Below are 15,778 nucleotides of genomic sequence, written 5' to 3' on the forward strand. Positions count from 1 at the left end.
GGCAGCGCCCCGTTTCGAGGCAAAATGCAACCTGACAGGGAGCAGGTTTTGCCCTCCTCTCCGCAAGGGAGGAAATCCTACAAAACCAGAACGTCTCCTACCAAGGGGCCAGCGCTTTGAATTCCCACTGAAGAGGGACAGATTTGGGAACTGCAAGAAACCTTTCCTGGCTTCTGCAGCTTTTGACGCTCTGTACAAGGAGGGCCTTCAGAGGTGAAGGAAGTCAGGCGCCAAGTCCACGCGGTGTTTCTCTCACGGGGGCTCAGGTTCAGCTTGGTGCCTCTCTTCTTGCAGCCTGAGAAAGGCAAGGGGCCACAGGGCACAAGGCACGGGTGCCTTGCGCGTTCGTTTCTGGTTGTTGCCGTAGGCACCGCGCTCTTGTTGACCCGAGGACAGGAGACACGTTTACAGGAGAGGATGGGAGCCTACTCGACTCCGAGCACGTTTCCTGCTCCACGTGCTCTTTAGAGGCTGGAGTCCTCCCCTCTTCCCTACACAACAGACGCCTTGTGTTCTGCTTTTCTCCCCAAACCAACAACTCACAGAGTTGGCAAAAGCATGTGACCTTATCCCCAAAAGGACAAAAGGAAGCCCGTCCAATCACAGATGAAACGCCAGAGCTAGCCCGCACAAAGAAATGGCTCTGCCAGAGCGGGTGCTGTGTTGGATGAGAGCCAGGTTCCAGAGGTGACACGCGCGCATCCCCCCGCACGCCATGGGAGGAGATGGCGCGCCCAGCGGGAGCAGCTGAGGCCCCTCGACGGCCGTTCAGAGGCAGCTTGAGACAGAGTTCCCCTCTAGGAAAGGTGTCTTGACTTGGGCAGGACATGTTGAACTTTAAGTTACCATGCTATCTTGAGTGGGTAGCCTATCCTATGCAGTTCTGGGCACCCAAACTTTTACCGTGCTTTCCTGCTTCTCAGTCTGTCTTCTTCTTACCACTTGGGCGTTCTTTAGCTGCACATGCCTTCAGTCCTCCAACACAAATAAAAATGAAGATATCTGCAGCAGATGGTTCTTAGTCCTTTTTTCCCTCACCTCTTCCTCCCGGGAAGTCTGCGATGACCTCATGGGTCGAGAGGAGGACAGGGAGCTCTCTTAGCAGTTAGCGTCACAGGCACGGGAGACTCAAACTCGACTTGGTGAAAATCAATGGAATTTATTGCCAGACGAAACTGACACCTCTCCCCTCATCGTCTTTGGGAGGATCACCGTGCACCCTGAATCGATACAGGCAGGTGTAGTCTGGGTGGCCCCAGTTGCTCAGCACTTCCAGCCTGATGTACTTCACGACCCCAGAGAGCTCGTTCTGAAATGAGAAGAAGAAATGAGTTGCCTTTTCCTCTCTGGCATGCGACAACTGACAGAGGAGTACCACAGCAACGGACTCCTTCAACAGCTTACTTCTGGCTGCCCTGCGAGGTCTTTTGATCTCTCGTGGTCAGGACCTTCTTATCCTGCTCTACCTCATTTGGCCATAAGATCAGTCAAGGAAGAAGCAGCTACCAGAAGCTTGCGCACATAGATTGGCAAGTGCTTCTCGCCTGCTTTGAGGCACATGCTTCCACAGTCACAAGACCCAGTGGGGTTAGTATAATGCCTCGTTGCCTTCTCTAGAAAGCCACTGACACAGAATGGCCTCCCTTCTCGCTACTCACTACCAGCAACAACAGAATCCTCAGAAAGCCCAGTATTTCTAGGCTTGAACTAGCAGGCCCGTAGTAGCGCGCACTACGGGATGTGGCCGCTTGTATGCACTTGGAGTCCAGACAGTCCAGCTGATTTCAGCTTCAACTGTGGCAGTTGTTGAGCACTGAAGCTTAAAGCCAAGACGAAAGCAAAGAAGAACGGCAGTCCAGGCGTACGCCCTTAGGAGGTTAAAGCAGAAGAAAGGCCAGCGTGGCACACGCTCAAGGAGAGGGCTGCCTCTAGCCCTTTGGAGGGGAAGCTTCTCCTCCACCGATCACATTTCTCCTCCTCCTCCTCTCCTACAACTCTCCTCCCTCTTGGTCCCCGTACTTTCAGCTGGAAGGTCTGTCTGGGATTCAGTGCTGCCAGGAACGTGAACTCTCCCAGGAACGTGCCCTGCTCCTCACGTCCTTCCTTCAGGCCCTAGAGAAAGACGGGGGTAGAGAAAACAAGAGCGTTTGGTACACAGTGCGAAGACTTAACTTCAGTCGGCAGAGTACTGGTTTATTTTGGCTACCTAGCCCAAGGAAGATGAGCGCAAGAGGACGACGAGAAGCTGCAGCTAAGTAGCATGCCACACTTGCCTACTCAAGGAGTCTAAGCTGCCAGTCAGAAAAGGAGCAGACGCTCCTGGGGTGGGGGTGGGGGCGGTGGGGGTACCCTGAGGATGACAAATGCCCACTGGGATTGGAGGCCAGAAGGTCCAGGACCGTGCACCATGCCAGCTGCTTTTCCCTGTGGCTCCTGGAGTACCACCTTGCCCCAGAAGCTTCCTTTCGAGCGGTCCATTGGATATGGAAAGAGGAATACAATGGAAAGAGAGGAACTCTGAGGAGCTTGTTTCTTGTGCGAGCCAGGAGGAAGCCGCGGGCCGCTGGACTCTTTGACCCATAGGCACCCCCCGCCCCCGACTCGACAAATGACTTACGTAGACTGCAAAGTCCTTTGGAGCGCTGGGGATGCTGTCTAGATGGAATGCACTCCCTGAAACGTGGTCCATGGTGACAGCTCTGGGAGTGATTGGCAGAGACAGCTTGATCAGGACGTGTCCCCGACTTCCTGGGAAGGGCCAGCAGTTTCCCGGGTGATTGTCTGGCTGAAAAGGAGGCGGAGGAGAAGAAGAAACTATGTTCAGCTGGAGAAGGGTGCCCTGGCTCTCATTCCCGCCGCCAGCATCAGAGGATTAGGAACTGAGCTGGGCAATCAGCTCTGCCCTGAACCCCAGCCGCTGCCTCCGGTCACACTCTGCGGGTACCGCGCAGAGAAGCCGTGGCGAGAATTCACGCCTCACAAGACCCCTTCAGCGGAGAAGCGCTTCGAGGGCAGGCAGCTGGGTGCGCTACTTGTACAAATTCTCCGGCCTCTCCCGGTCCAGAGCAACTCGCCAAGAACAAGCAAGGGACGGTGTGGCTGAAAGGCACCTGCCCAGAGCAGGTGGCAACTAAGGGCCCACCTGGACGAGCCTTTCCTGTAAGGGGAAGCAATCGCTCCCTCTCATCCAGGCCCACCTCCTGCCACTGGCACCAGCCAACTCTTCAACTTGTGCAGGCCGCTCAGGAGCAGCGAGCAGCGAGCAGTGCCAGGACGGCTGGCCAACACAACGTGGGGCCCTCCAGCAGTGCAGGCTCTCAGCGCCCGCTTGTGCTCACTAAGAGCCCCGCGGAGCTCACAGCCCAGACCTCTGCAGGCACCTTGTCCATTCTCCTTCCCAGCCATGCCGACAGTTTTCACAGCGACTGGGAAGACAAAGACTGCCGGACCAAGCTGGCCTGTCAGAAGCTTGCGCGGAGCACCTGGGGCACTCCGGGAGAGGAAATACTCAACAGGCAGACACAGGAGGCGAGGAGGTCTGTGCAAGGCGGCGCCAGGAAAAGAACGCTCGGAGGAGCAAAGACAAGGGTAAAGGCGACGCTCAGCAGCGCCTTTGGTTCCTCCCCACCACCTCTGTTTTTCTCGGTGCTCCTCCTACCTCAAGGATAACCTCTGGAGACCTCACGTAATCCACCAGCGGCAGGGAATACAAAAAGACTTTTCCTTTTGTATTCCAGAGGGATGGAGAAGTTCTTGAATGAATGACAGCAGCCCCTGGAAATTCAAAGATGAACACAATCACGGAGCAATGTCAGGAGGAATGTTGCACTAGTGACTTGAGAAATGCTTCTAAGTGGTCATCCGTCTCCTACAGTGGGCTTCCCCTCTTTCCTACTGGCATGATCCCTCTGGAACACCCAGCAGGGACTCATCAAACTGTCCTAAGGGGCTGTGGAAAAGGACAAGAAGGTCAACTAGGCCTTCTGTTCTTCAGATGTGGTCTGGCCCCTTACAGACTCTGGCCGTGGGTACATTTGCAGGGCACGAGGTGGCCCTTGACTTCTCGCCCCTTGCCTCCTGCCACTGGATGCGTTCCAACGCCCGTATTGTCAAGCAGGACAGGAAGCGCTTTGGAACTGGTTGGATGGTACAGTGTCACGGCACCTGATGATTTGAGGGCATAATCAGGCATCGGGACTTGGTTTTTTTCCACCTTCTCCACGACACGATCGATTATCTCTTGCACAGCCTGGGAGGGAACACAAAGGAGAGCGCCTGTTAGAAGGAAAAGGAACAGGGCAAGCAGCTCCCCTGCAAGGCCAGCCAAGGTGACCTGGGACAAGGTTGAACTCAGATGGAAGGAACGCCGGAATTGCCCGGAAACCTCCCAGGTTTGCTCTACTCGGATTGACCGGTATCAGAATGGAGGGGCTGCTCACTCCGCTGCTCGGAATGCTGAAGCTGTGGGAACGGGCTTTTCCTGTGGAGATGCCCCGTGCCAGGCAGCAGGGACAGAGAAGCCTTCTGGCTGTGAGATGGGACTGGGGTAAATATGGACTGCTGAGACCACTCTTTCTTTCCGGTCCTCCCTTGAGGAGGACCCAAGATCTGGGCGGAGAGGAAGGTATGACTAAGACAACTCTACTTCCCACCACGCCTCTCTCTTCCCCCATAAGGAAGCGTGGAGCAACAGGAAAAGCAAGTGTGGCCACGCACAGCCCTTGTTCCAGCAGCACCAGCCTTTTGGCTAGCTAGGACAGGGACCTGGAGTAGGATACATGCCGGAGGGAGGAGAGAAACCTCCCAGTAGAGCCTTCTGCAGCGTGCCCTTACCCATCCGGTAAAGCCTGGGAGCTCAGCCTGCTTCAAGGCTTCCTGGACAGCACGCTCGGCGACATCCTTTGCGCTCCATCGCAGGTGATAGAGCTCGCCCTGCACCTTACGTAGCTGTTCTTCAAGGGTCAGGGTGTCGCTCAGCGCTTCTCCCAGCTCGTCTCCTGCAGGCCTAGAAAGAGTGAGCAACGGAGAGACCGTAACTGCTGTGGCTGGCCCCTCAGATGCTGTGGGAATGGGAGTGAGGCAAGAAGCCTGGCTCTGGATGAGTGGCAGGGCAACCACATCTTAAGGGGTTGGGAGAGTGAGTTCCAAAGTTCTCAGAGCTTCAGGCTGAGAAGCTGCTTCCCAGCTGCCTGGGTACGTTATGGGGAAGTGCTGCATTTTGGAGCAGCCCAGCAACGGTGGACGGATGGGTGGCTGCAGTCCCCTAACGGACGGGGGGAGCTATAGCTGGCCGTTTGGCAGAAGGGAAGAAATAGCAATGGGAGAAGCTCAGGGAGCTGTGTCAGGGGAAGCTTGTCTGAGGGGGCACATAAACAGTGTCCTGTTGGGGCCGAGGGGGCAGAGCTCCTCTAAAGTCTAGTCAAGGGGAAATGGTTTTTTACCTCCGAGTCTTCCAGTCCCCTCCAGGGAGGTGCAAGCGCTCCTGGAACGACAGTTAAGGGAACAGTCATTCCAAAGAGAAACCGGCCTTTCTGCAGAAACAAAGGCAGCGCGCAACAACAGTCTCTGTACAGCCACGGGAAACAGCGAGTTACAGACACCGTGCCTGTTTGTGCTCGGTTGCTCCACTAGCATAAGCTCTGAAGACCACCACCGTGGACCAGCAGGCAAGGCAGAAGACAATTCACATTGGGCATTGTCTTCTTCCAGAAAGCCTCCCGTCTTTGGCTTGGGCACGGCCTCCAGTCAAGTAACATCCTTCCTACAAAGCCTTCGACCATTTGTCAGGCATTCATTCAACAGGCCAAGAGGTGCATGCAACCTCTTCTACGTATTCCTTCACTTTCCCGTTGCCCTCGGCAGCTATCGGGCAGGTTCCCGCTACGCCTCCACGAGTGGTTTGATTGCAGCTCCTTTCTTGATACCACCCGCAGAAGCTTCATTGCTACGAAGCTGCTCGCTGAATTATGTGCCCACAAAGGAATTCCTGAATTTTTGAAGTGGGAGGCATGTTGAAGACTCTACTAGCCATCAAAACCCACGGACTCAAGTCTTCACACGCAAAGCAGTGCTGGGCTGAACCCTATGCAGACCCAAATCTGCCTCATCATTGTTCTTTCTCAGCTGTGTGCAATGCCACAATCTGTGGAGACGCTGGTGTTCAGTCCAGTTGACCTTCACCTGAATGACCTGCCAGCATGGCTACTGTCCCTAGCCCTAGCCACAGGCTTTTAATGAGTGGCACTTTCTGCCCTGGAGTTACGCTGGCAGAAGCCGCCTTGATCGGAAGAGACCTAAATGTCACCTGCATTTGGAAAGGCTGAATATACAAATAGATGTAGGCTCGGCATACCGCTGCAGTCCTCCAGAGGCTTGCTTCGACAACCTGTCCCACGTGGTAGACACCTGTCGGACATACACCAAAGCTCTCCTTACACTTTCAACTTGGTCTATGGCTGCGTTATGCCTCAGGCTGCCCGCTCCCCTTTCCGCGTCTCTCCCAGGAGCCATAGTTGTCTCTCCTCTTGTAGCCGCTGAAACAGGTCATGATGGTGTACGGGCTCTGCAGTAGATGGACACGCCCTCCCTTGGAATATGCTCCTGCTCCTGCAGAAGCTTCTCAACCTCCTGAGGCAGCCAAGGTTAGCCACTGGCTCCCCCTCGGCTTAAGAGAACTGGCTTAGCCCTCCTAGGGAAGGCAAGTCACCCCTTCCTCACCCCCACACCCATTCTGCTCTGAAGCAGGAGGGACTGGAACACCTCTGTTGGGGACTTTCTGCTCTTAGCCGGGCTCCTCTGGTCAAAGCAGGGGAAGCGGACCAGGGCAGAATGGTTCCAAGGGGCCACCCTCAGGTCTGAGCTCTACAGAGACTCACCAACACAGAAGAGACCAACAAGCAGCGCCCACATCACCGTTTTCAGAGCCTTCATTTTCCTACAGAGCAGCAAGGAGGAAAAGGATGGTGAAGCTGGCGGTACCCGTGCAGTTCAGCAGCAGCAGCAGACTCGAGAGCAGCAGTAGGGAATGCAGGTCTTGAACTTGGTGTTTGTGGCGTGAGGACTGGCTCGGTCCTGAACAAGCTCGAGTTCAGTGGTGGAGTTGTCACCAACTGCACCAGTGGGGCATTTGCTACGGCAGTGACTGGCACTGTTTCGTTAGGGACAAAGGGCTCAGGATTGACTCCGCAACAGGAGGAGGACTTGCAACCAAAGCTGTGGCCGTACTTCACCTCTGCGAGGGTGGGGAGGGATTCTTTGGAAATGGAAGGGACGTAACAAACACCTGTTTCTGCTGCCCACCATCCCATCGGTACTGCTGCTGCTACTGTTCTCCACCCCCTCTCAAGAAAAGGTTCAGCCTGTACCCCGACAGGTCAACAGCCTGCAAGGCAGCGGGGGTTGCGCGTCTCCCCTCTAGCAGCACTTCTTTAGCAGCCGGCTTCTCACTGGCCCTTTTCTTGGCATAAATGCAGACAAATGCAGACTGGGTAGGAGGGAGGGAGGGAGGGAGGGAGGATGGAATGTAAATGCATGCTGGCAAGCCATGGGGAACCAAGGAAACTCCAAAGAAACACCCTGGTGGCTAGCCCCTGCTCCCCTGAGGCCTCATCTGCCGAGAGACAGCACACACCGCTCTGCAAGACGGAAACTCCTCCTGCCTGTTCCAGGAGGCTCTTGAAAGGCTTACAGCGTAGACTTCATCGGGAATAAACAAGCCCTTTTGTCCTACTAGAAAACTTTTTGGACCCCTCAGAGGATCTTGTGCTCCTTTTCCTAAGGCAGACCACTGGTGAGGAGCTGACCAGGTTTCCAAAGGAAACCTCATCTGTCAGGAACACAAGTCAAATCCACTGCCAACAGAGGAAACATTGGTGTCCTTCTGGTTCGGCTCAACGGGAAGACCTAACCCATCTGCGGAGCGCAGTACAGGACTGTGCTAAGCTCTCGCAATTCCTACGGCAGGGATGTATCTGGGCAACTGCCTGGCACTCCGTCCATGCGATCCAAAACGGATTTGTCCCTCCCTTTGCAGAGACAAAAGGCTTTCTAGGCCTAGTCCTGGTGTTCATGAAGAGACCGAAGAGACTGCTGCTGCCTTGCACCACCTCCAGACCCAGCTCCCAGGCTGCCCTCGTGTTCTTCCCCTGCCCACCCCACAGCCACCCCAACTCATGAGGTAGAACAAACACTTGGGGAAAGGAGAGAAGGCTTTTTGCAGCATACCTGTTCAGATCGTGGGCCTTGGGCGGCAGTCTGCCCGTATCCGCTGAGGTACGGGCACCAAACATCCTACTTGCTCGGGAGCGAGCCAAAACCTCTGCGATCTCCGTTCCCTCGAGAGCGAGAGTGACAAAGGCGCAGGGACAACCCCGATCTTATGCCCTGCTGTGTCTACCTCAGCGCTGAGGATGCTTTGTGACATCAACGTCGGCCAGCGATGTCACAATAGGAAAGGCAGCGCCCCGTTTCGAGGCAAAATGCAACCTGACAGGGAGCAGGTTTTGCCCTCCTCTCCGCAAGGGAGGAAATCCTACAAAACCAGAACGTCTCCTACCAAGGGGCCAGCGCTTTGAATTCCCACTGAAGAGGGACAGATTTGGGAACTGCAAGAAACTTTTCCTGGCTTCTGCAGCTTTTGACGCTCTGTACAAGGAGGGCCTTCAGAGGTGACGGAAGTCAGGCGCCAAGTCCACGCGGTGTTTCTCTCGCGGGGGCTCAGGTTCAGCTTGGTGCCTCTCTTCTTGCAGCCTGAGAAAGGCAAGGGGCCACAGGGCACAAGGCACGGGTGCCTTGCGCGTTCGTTTCTGGTTGTTGCCGTAGGCACCGCGCTCTGTCGTCCCGAGGACAGGAGACACGTTTACAGGAGAGGATGGGAGCCTACTCGACTCCGAGCACGTTTCCTGCTCCACGTGCTCTTTAGAGGCTGGAGTCCTCCCCTCTTCCCTAAACAACAGACGCCACAGCAATGGTCTCCTTCAACAGCTTACTTCTGCCTGCCCTGCGAGGTCTTTTGACCTCTCGTGGTCAGGACCTTCTTATCCTGCTCTACCTCATTTGGCCATAAGATCAGTCAAGGAAGAAGCAGCTGTCACCAAATATGGGACAATAAACTCTCTAATACTCCATTTTTAATATTAGAAACAGCCATTCTTTAGTACGGTGTAGGATGCACGGGGCATAGCTCCGCCTATCGTGTATACCCTAAAACAGAAGTTCATCCTTTATATACGTTAAAGACATGAATATTCATACATTTTCCAAGAAGTCTCTGCCTCTCTGCCTATCTACTATATTTACATAATGCCGGCGTTGCAAAACTACACTACGCATGGGCGGGGGGTCTCGGGTGGTCGTCGGTGGTCGTTTGGGGAGTTAGCCCCCCACTCCTTTTTCCCTTTCATGGTCACAAGTCTTTGAAGACAGTTTCTTCTCCTTGGATGTTTCCCAACTCTGATGTCTGGTCAAGCTGTTCGTATCAACCCTGTTTGGCCAATCCTGCCAAGATGTTTCTATTCTCAAGGTTAGGATATCTTCTCCGTACACATTAATTACTCCTAAGCCTTTTTAAATTCAAAGCTAATCATTGTTTGGTAAAAGAATTTCTCAACACAGCTACCAGAAGCTTCAGCACGTAGATTCTCGCCTGCTTTGAGGCACATACTTCCACAGTCACAAGACCCAGTGGGGTTAGTATAACGCCTCCTTGCCTTCTCTAGAAAGCCACTGAAACAGAAAGGCCTATCTGTCACTAGAAGGAAGCCGCAGGCCCCTGAACTCTTTGAGCCGTTCCCCCCCCACTCCGTTTAGAAATGCTGCGCAACCCTGTGGCGGTAGCACCCCCCCGCCTCCTCCCTGCGGGTCTGACAGCACGGCACCGGGGAGCGTGGTGGCTGCTTTCGCGGGAAGCGCATATGCTGCTCGTCACGTACGCAGAGAACCCCCCGCAACGTCTCCCAGATACCGGAGCCATTTTGTGTCATCGTTCTAAACTCGGTTTCAGTCACACCTCGCTTAGTATTAGTTCCCAGCTGGCACCCTGAACCTGGAAATAAGTTCTGTCTCCGAAGTGTGTGTCGTATAAGGTCCCTGTTCAGTTTGACCGTTCTACCTTTTTCTAACCCCATTAAACTTTTTAATGTATTTTGCCGCTCTTGTACTGTCGCGACATTGAATTGGCGTTGTCGGCAGGATGCCGATGGCGCAGCTGCCCCGGAGGTACGGCTCTGTGCCTTTCCCCCCCCCGCGGTACTTGCCGGGGCGAAGGAGAAATGGCCCGGCCGAGCAGCGGTCGTGGAGAGGGTGCAGCAACGCGGCGGTGAAATAGGGGATCGGAACAGGGGCGGTGTGCGCCATCCTGAGTGCCTGTCTAACTCGGGCACAGGAGTACCGCAAGTGTTCCGGTAAATTAGAAGAAAATTTAAATAAAAGACCTAGAGACGGGCTGAGAAATGAATTACAGTTAGAGCGAGAGCGTACGCACCTGTTGGAAGACTGACCTCATGCTGACGCGAGCGTGTAACACTACACACCACACCACCCCCACCACCCCCCCCGCAGTGTTGCCCAGATCCGAAAGCTAATTGCGGGAGTGGATCCCGAGGATTGGGACGGGAGAGAAACAGACCCTGAGGAAAAGGCCCCCGGGCCTGGGGGGGGGGGGGGGGGGGGAGGGGGTGGAGGAGTTAGAGGAGTAAAATGTACAGCCACTTATTAAAGCCGAGAGGTATACGGGTCCCCGCGGGGATAACCCCCGCGCCACCATTCGCACAATTCCCTGGACGGCTCCCGAGCTTGCCGAACTCCACGCCAACGTTTCGCGCCACCCGGGCGAGACCTAGACTGAGTAGCCGTTGCAGGTCTCTGAACGCGGCGGGGCGGGGCGGGGAATCGCACGTCGTTAAGCCGTGATGAAGCGGCCGGTTCTTGGGGCTCGGGAGTGTTCCTGAGCGACGGGCCGGCGGCGATCAGCCCGTAACTTCCCGGGTGGCGTACTGGGCTGGGGGGGGTGGGCCCCAAGGAACGGGGGAGCCCGTCACTATTAAAGTAAAAGGTCTGTCCGAGCTGGCGGCGGGAGTGCAAAAGGCTGCCGGTATCCAGGCGGTGCACGAGAGAGGACAGTGGGACGTGCCGGTGGCTCCGCCGGCGGACCCCGGCCATCTCAAGCCCCTCATCCGGGGACTGCCTGGTGCTTTAAAAACGCGTGTACCGGCCCTCAGGGAACAAATTAAAAGGGCCATAGAACATACCCGGCGGCACCTCCGGCACTCAGCGCACGCCCTAGCCTGGGCGGAAGCGCTAAACACTGCAGTTACGTTCGGGCTGAGACGGGCTGGGCCCACCCGGGCGGCGGCGCCGCCGACGGGAGCAGGTGCGTTTGGCAAACCAGCCGGAACCCTCTGTCCTAGTGGCTGTCCCCGAACCATCCCCGGCAAACTGAGCCCTCCCCATCACACCTCTCTGCTGCACCCTTCTCCTCACGGGGAGAACTCCTCGCACTCTTCCCCTGCCCCACGAGAGACAGTCCTCCACGACTTGTCCAACGTGCGTCCCTCCCATGGGTGGCAGTTCTTCATGAACCGCTCCACTGTTGATCCCTCCCACGGGGTGCAGACCTTCAGGAACAGACTGCTCCAGCGTGGGGTCCCCCACGGGGTCACAAGTCCTGCCAGCAAACCTGCTCCAGTGTGGGCTCCTCTCTCCATGGGGCCACAGGTCCTGCCAGGAGCCTGCTCCAGCGCGGGCTTCCCAAGGGGTCACAGCCTCCTTCAGGTGTCTCCACCTGCTCTGGCGTGGGGTCCTCCATGAGCTGTAGGTGGATATCTGCCCCACCATTAATCTCAATAAGCTGCAGGGGGACAGCCTGGCTCACCGTGGTCCTCTCTACAGGCTGCTGCAGAGGAATCTCTGCTCCGGTGCCTGGAGCACCTCCTCCCCCTCCTTCTTCACTGACTGGTGTGTGCAGAGATGTTCCTCTCACATCTTCTCACTGCTCTCTCTGGCTGCAACTCCTCCTGGTGGGTTTTTTCCATTTCTTAGACTGTATTATCCCAGAGGCGCTACAGCTGTTGCTGATGGGTTCGACCTTGGCCAGTGATGGGTCTGTCTTGGAGCTGGCTGGCATTGGCTCTATCGGACATGGGGGAAGCTTCTAGCAGCTTCTCACAGAAGCCACCCTTTGTAGTCCCCCTGCTACCAAAACCTTGCCATGCAAACCCAATACATCCGCTGCCCAAGGGAAGAAATCCTACAAAACCAGAACATCTCCTACCAAGGGGCCAGCTCTTTGAATTCCCACTGAAGAGGGACAGATTTGGGAACTGCAAGAAACCTTTCCTGGCTTCTGCAGCTTTTGGTGCTCTGTACAAGGAGGGCCTTCAGAGGTGACGGAAGTCAGGCACCAAGTCAACACAGTGTTTCTCTCGTGGGGGCTCAGGTTCGTGTTGGCGGCTCTGCATCAAAAGAAGTGTGACCAGCAGGTCAAGGGAGGTGATTCTCCCCCTCTGCTCTCGTCAGACCCCACCTGCAGTACTGTGTTCAGCTCTGGGGCCTCCAACATAAGAAGGACATGGAAATATTGGAGTGAGTCCAGAGGAGGGCCACAAAGATGATAGGAGGGCTGGAGCACCTCTCCTATTGAAGACAGGCTGAGAGAGTTGGGGTTGTTCAGCCTGGAGAAGAGAAGGCTCTGGGGAGACCTTCTAGCAGCCTTCCAGTACCTGAAGGGGTCCTACAAGAAAACTGGAGAGGGACTGTTTACAAGAGCATATAGTGATAGGACAAGGAGTAATGGCTTTAAGCTGAAGGAGGGTAGATTTAGATTAGATGTAAGGATAAAAATTCTTCACTGTGAGGGTGGTGAGGCACTGGAACAGATTGCCAAGAGAGGTTGTAGATGTCCCCTCCCTGGACGTGTTCAAGGCCAGGTTGGATGGGACTTTTGTGCAATGTGGTCTAGTGGAGGGTGTCCCTGCCCATGGCAGGGGAATTGGAACTAGATGATCTTTAAGGTCCCTTCGAGCCCAAACCATGCTATGATTCTGCGATTCACTGCTTCCCATCTGCAGGCAGGTGTTCAGCCATCTCCAGGAAAGCAGGGCTCCATCATGCATAACAATTACTTGGGAAGACAAATGTCATCAGTCTGAGTGTCCCCTCCTTCCTTCTTCTTCCTCCAGCTTTATATGCTGAGCATGACATCGTATGGTATAGCATATCCCTTTGGTAGGTTGGGGTCAGCTGTCCTGACTGTGTCCCCTCCCAACTTCTTGTGCACCCTCAGCCTCGTCACTGGTGGGGTGGGGTGAGAAGCAGAAAAGGCCTTGTTTCTGTGTAAGCACTGCTCAGCAGTGAATAAAACATCCCTGTGTTATCAACACTGTTTTCAGCACAAATCCAGAACATAGCCCCATACTAGCTACTATGATGAAAATTAACTCTATCCCAGCCAAAACCAGCACATTTAGAGGGTCCATGTTGATGAGTGAGTTGTTTTGATTCTTCAATTGTGTTATGTTCATCAGCATATTTGGTGGGTTTAGCAAGAAACAGTCCTGACACTGTATCCACAGCAGTGAATGCATATTGACACCCCCTAGACAGGGGGAGGGGGACCATGTGGTCGATATGCCACGTATTCAAGGCCCACTGATCCTGTTTTATCTTTCCCCATGGCCTATGTAATGCCCTTAAGTGTAGCTGCATACAAATAGTATAATTATGTGCACATGCTTTATAAATATGTAATGGAGAAGGGGGTTAATTGTCAGCAATGTCCCATGTGCATGCAGTACAAGCTGATCAATGTCCACAAGCTATATGCGCATTTATGGCTTAAACATGTACTTCAGCAGAGGTCCTATTATCTACTTCCCTATTAATTTGTGACTCAAGTGAATCATCTTTTTGATGAGCTGAAACATGCCTTAATTTAAAGGATACCTTTGTACATATTGCCAAATCTGTTGCCATATATCTGCCCCCCATATAGGGTATATTTGTACGTGCCAATCCTCGGGCCCAGTGGGGTAGCCACACTGTGAGGCTTTTGTATACCACCCAGCTCTCAGTGTATAATATGTCTTCCCTTCCAGGATAGCAAGAGTTGCTGCAATCAGCTCAGCCCACTGACTAGATGCCTGTACACCTGTTTGCCATAATATAATTCCTGGAAGGGGAGCATATGCAACTGCTCTCCATGGGGCTTTTCCAGTTGCCGTGTATGTTGCACTGCCATCAGTAAACCAGGCATCTTTTTTGTGCTCTTCTATTGACTCGTCACAAGGGGGAGCCTCCTCCACAGGAGATGAAGGGATATCTCCAAGGGGAACTGTTTCCCCTGGTGTGGGCATATGATTGAATGATACGGTTCCTAGAAGAGTGGCGTGCGGAGTGGTAGAAATAGTTGCTGCAAATAATGTTTTCATTTCCAATGTGTGGCTGCCTGAGCCCCTGCATGGAATCATCAGTAATCCAGCCATGAATAGGTATGGATGTGTGCACAGTCACGCTATCTTGCCTGTGATTCTTTCAGTTTCTTGTAGTGCCCAAACTACAGCTAAAATTTGTTTTTCCATTGGGGTATAATGTACAGCGGAGCTTTGTAATGCCGTGGACCAAAATCCTACAGGTCCTTTCTGATTTTTTGGCCCAGTCATCTGCCTCAATCCCCATGAAACTGTATCATCTAGAATCATTACTTCTAATTCAAAAGGATATCCTCACCTAGGAGTGTGTAATTGCGCATGCTCAAACTCAGCATTTTTGCAGGCATCAAAGGCTTCTTGTTGTTGCTTGGTCCACTGCCAAACAACCTTTTTCCTAGTTAATTTCTGTAGAGGGCGCATTAATACTGCCAGGTGTGCGATGAAAGTTCTCCAATACCCTAAAGTCCCAGTACAGTACGAGCACAGGACACACCTTTTGACTTTTTTGCCTTCAGTCTAGCTAAACAGTGAAATAGTATCAACTGCTGCTAGAACAGCCACAGCCTCTAGAAACCTTTGGTTAGCATCAGCTGTAATTGATAATGGTTGGTGGCCTGGTGCCTCCTGTCTAAAAGTATCCAGTGCTTTGGGCTGTACACATTTGAACAGTACTGTTGGCACAAAACTAGTGCAAATTACTTTTCTTACCCTTCTAGGGTACTGTTCCATGACAATCATCTGAGGTAGGTTAAGGTACCATCCCTGTTGAGAGCAGTAAGCCATATAAGCTGTTTCATCACTCGGTTCAAGCAAGATACTTAGTCTGTAGGTGTTTTACTGGGGTTGGTACAGGAAATTGCTGGACTGTTTGCTGTACCTTACTTGGTATTTCTCTAATCTGTCCATGCCAAACTATTCCCAAAAATTGTACAATAGAACTAGAGCCCTGTTGTGGTTTTTTTATTAGTTGCCCAGCCTTATCCTGTAAAGCACTTTCAGCAATTTGGCAGCTGCCTCACAACAGGATCCCACTTCAGGAATCCATGCACGATGGTTATAGATCAAATAGCGAATCCTACTTGCAAAGTCCCGAAGCAGGAATTGACCATTTAAAATTTCAGCTGCTCATCCTGCCAACACATCAATACCCAGAATATAATCTTTAACTGAGGCAGTTAACACCATTGTGGTAAGTGGAGTGGCATTTCCTATTGTTAAAGCAACCATAGCTCAGAGGGCAGGAGTCAGATTTCCCCCCAGTCCACAGATTTGTGATGTAACTTCTTTATTATTAATATTACTATGCAATACCGTAACCTCAGCTCCATTATCCCCCAGAGCTAACACATGAAAAA

General features: G+C 53.5%; 1 protein-coding gene and 1 long non-coding RNA gene across 2 annotated transcripts in view; one reads left to right on the forward strand and one right to left on the reverse strand.

Annotated features, from left to right (window-relative positions):
• LOC142600431 (uncharacterized) overlaps positions 1–15,778 on the forward strand; it is a 761,935-nt gene that overhangs the window by 163,350 nt on the left and 582,807 nt on the right. The gene's annotated exons all lie outside the window — the stretch shown is intronic.
• On the reverse strand, positions 1,160–10,353 carry LOC142600824 (SUN domain-containing protein 3-like). The gene is made up of 9 exons (XM_075747186.1): positions 10,158–10,353; positions 8,555–8,748; positions 8,224–8,333; positions 4,834–5,005; positions 4,165–4,249; positions 3,659–3,774; positions 2,618–2,785; positions 2,020–2,112; positions 1,160–1,309 (listed from the first exon to the last, which is right to left on the reverse strand). The coding sequence occupies exons 1-9, from the start codon at positions 10,351–10,353 to the stop codon at positions 1,160–1,162; spliced, it is 1,284 nt and encodes a 427-aa protein (XP_075603301.1).

The sequence above is a fragment of the Balearica regulorum genome, chromosome 2 (assembly GCF_011004875.1).
Source record: "Balearica regulorum gibbericeps isolate bBalReg1 chromosome 2, bBalReg1.pri, whole genome shotgun sequence".
In the NCBI taxonomy this organism is placed as follows: Eukaryota; Metazoa; Chordata; class Aves; order Gruiformes; family Gruidae; genus Balearica; species Balearica regulorum.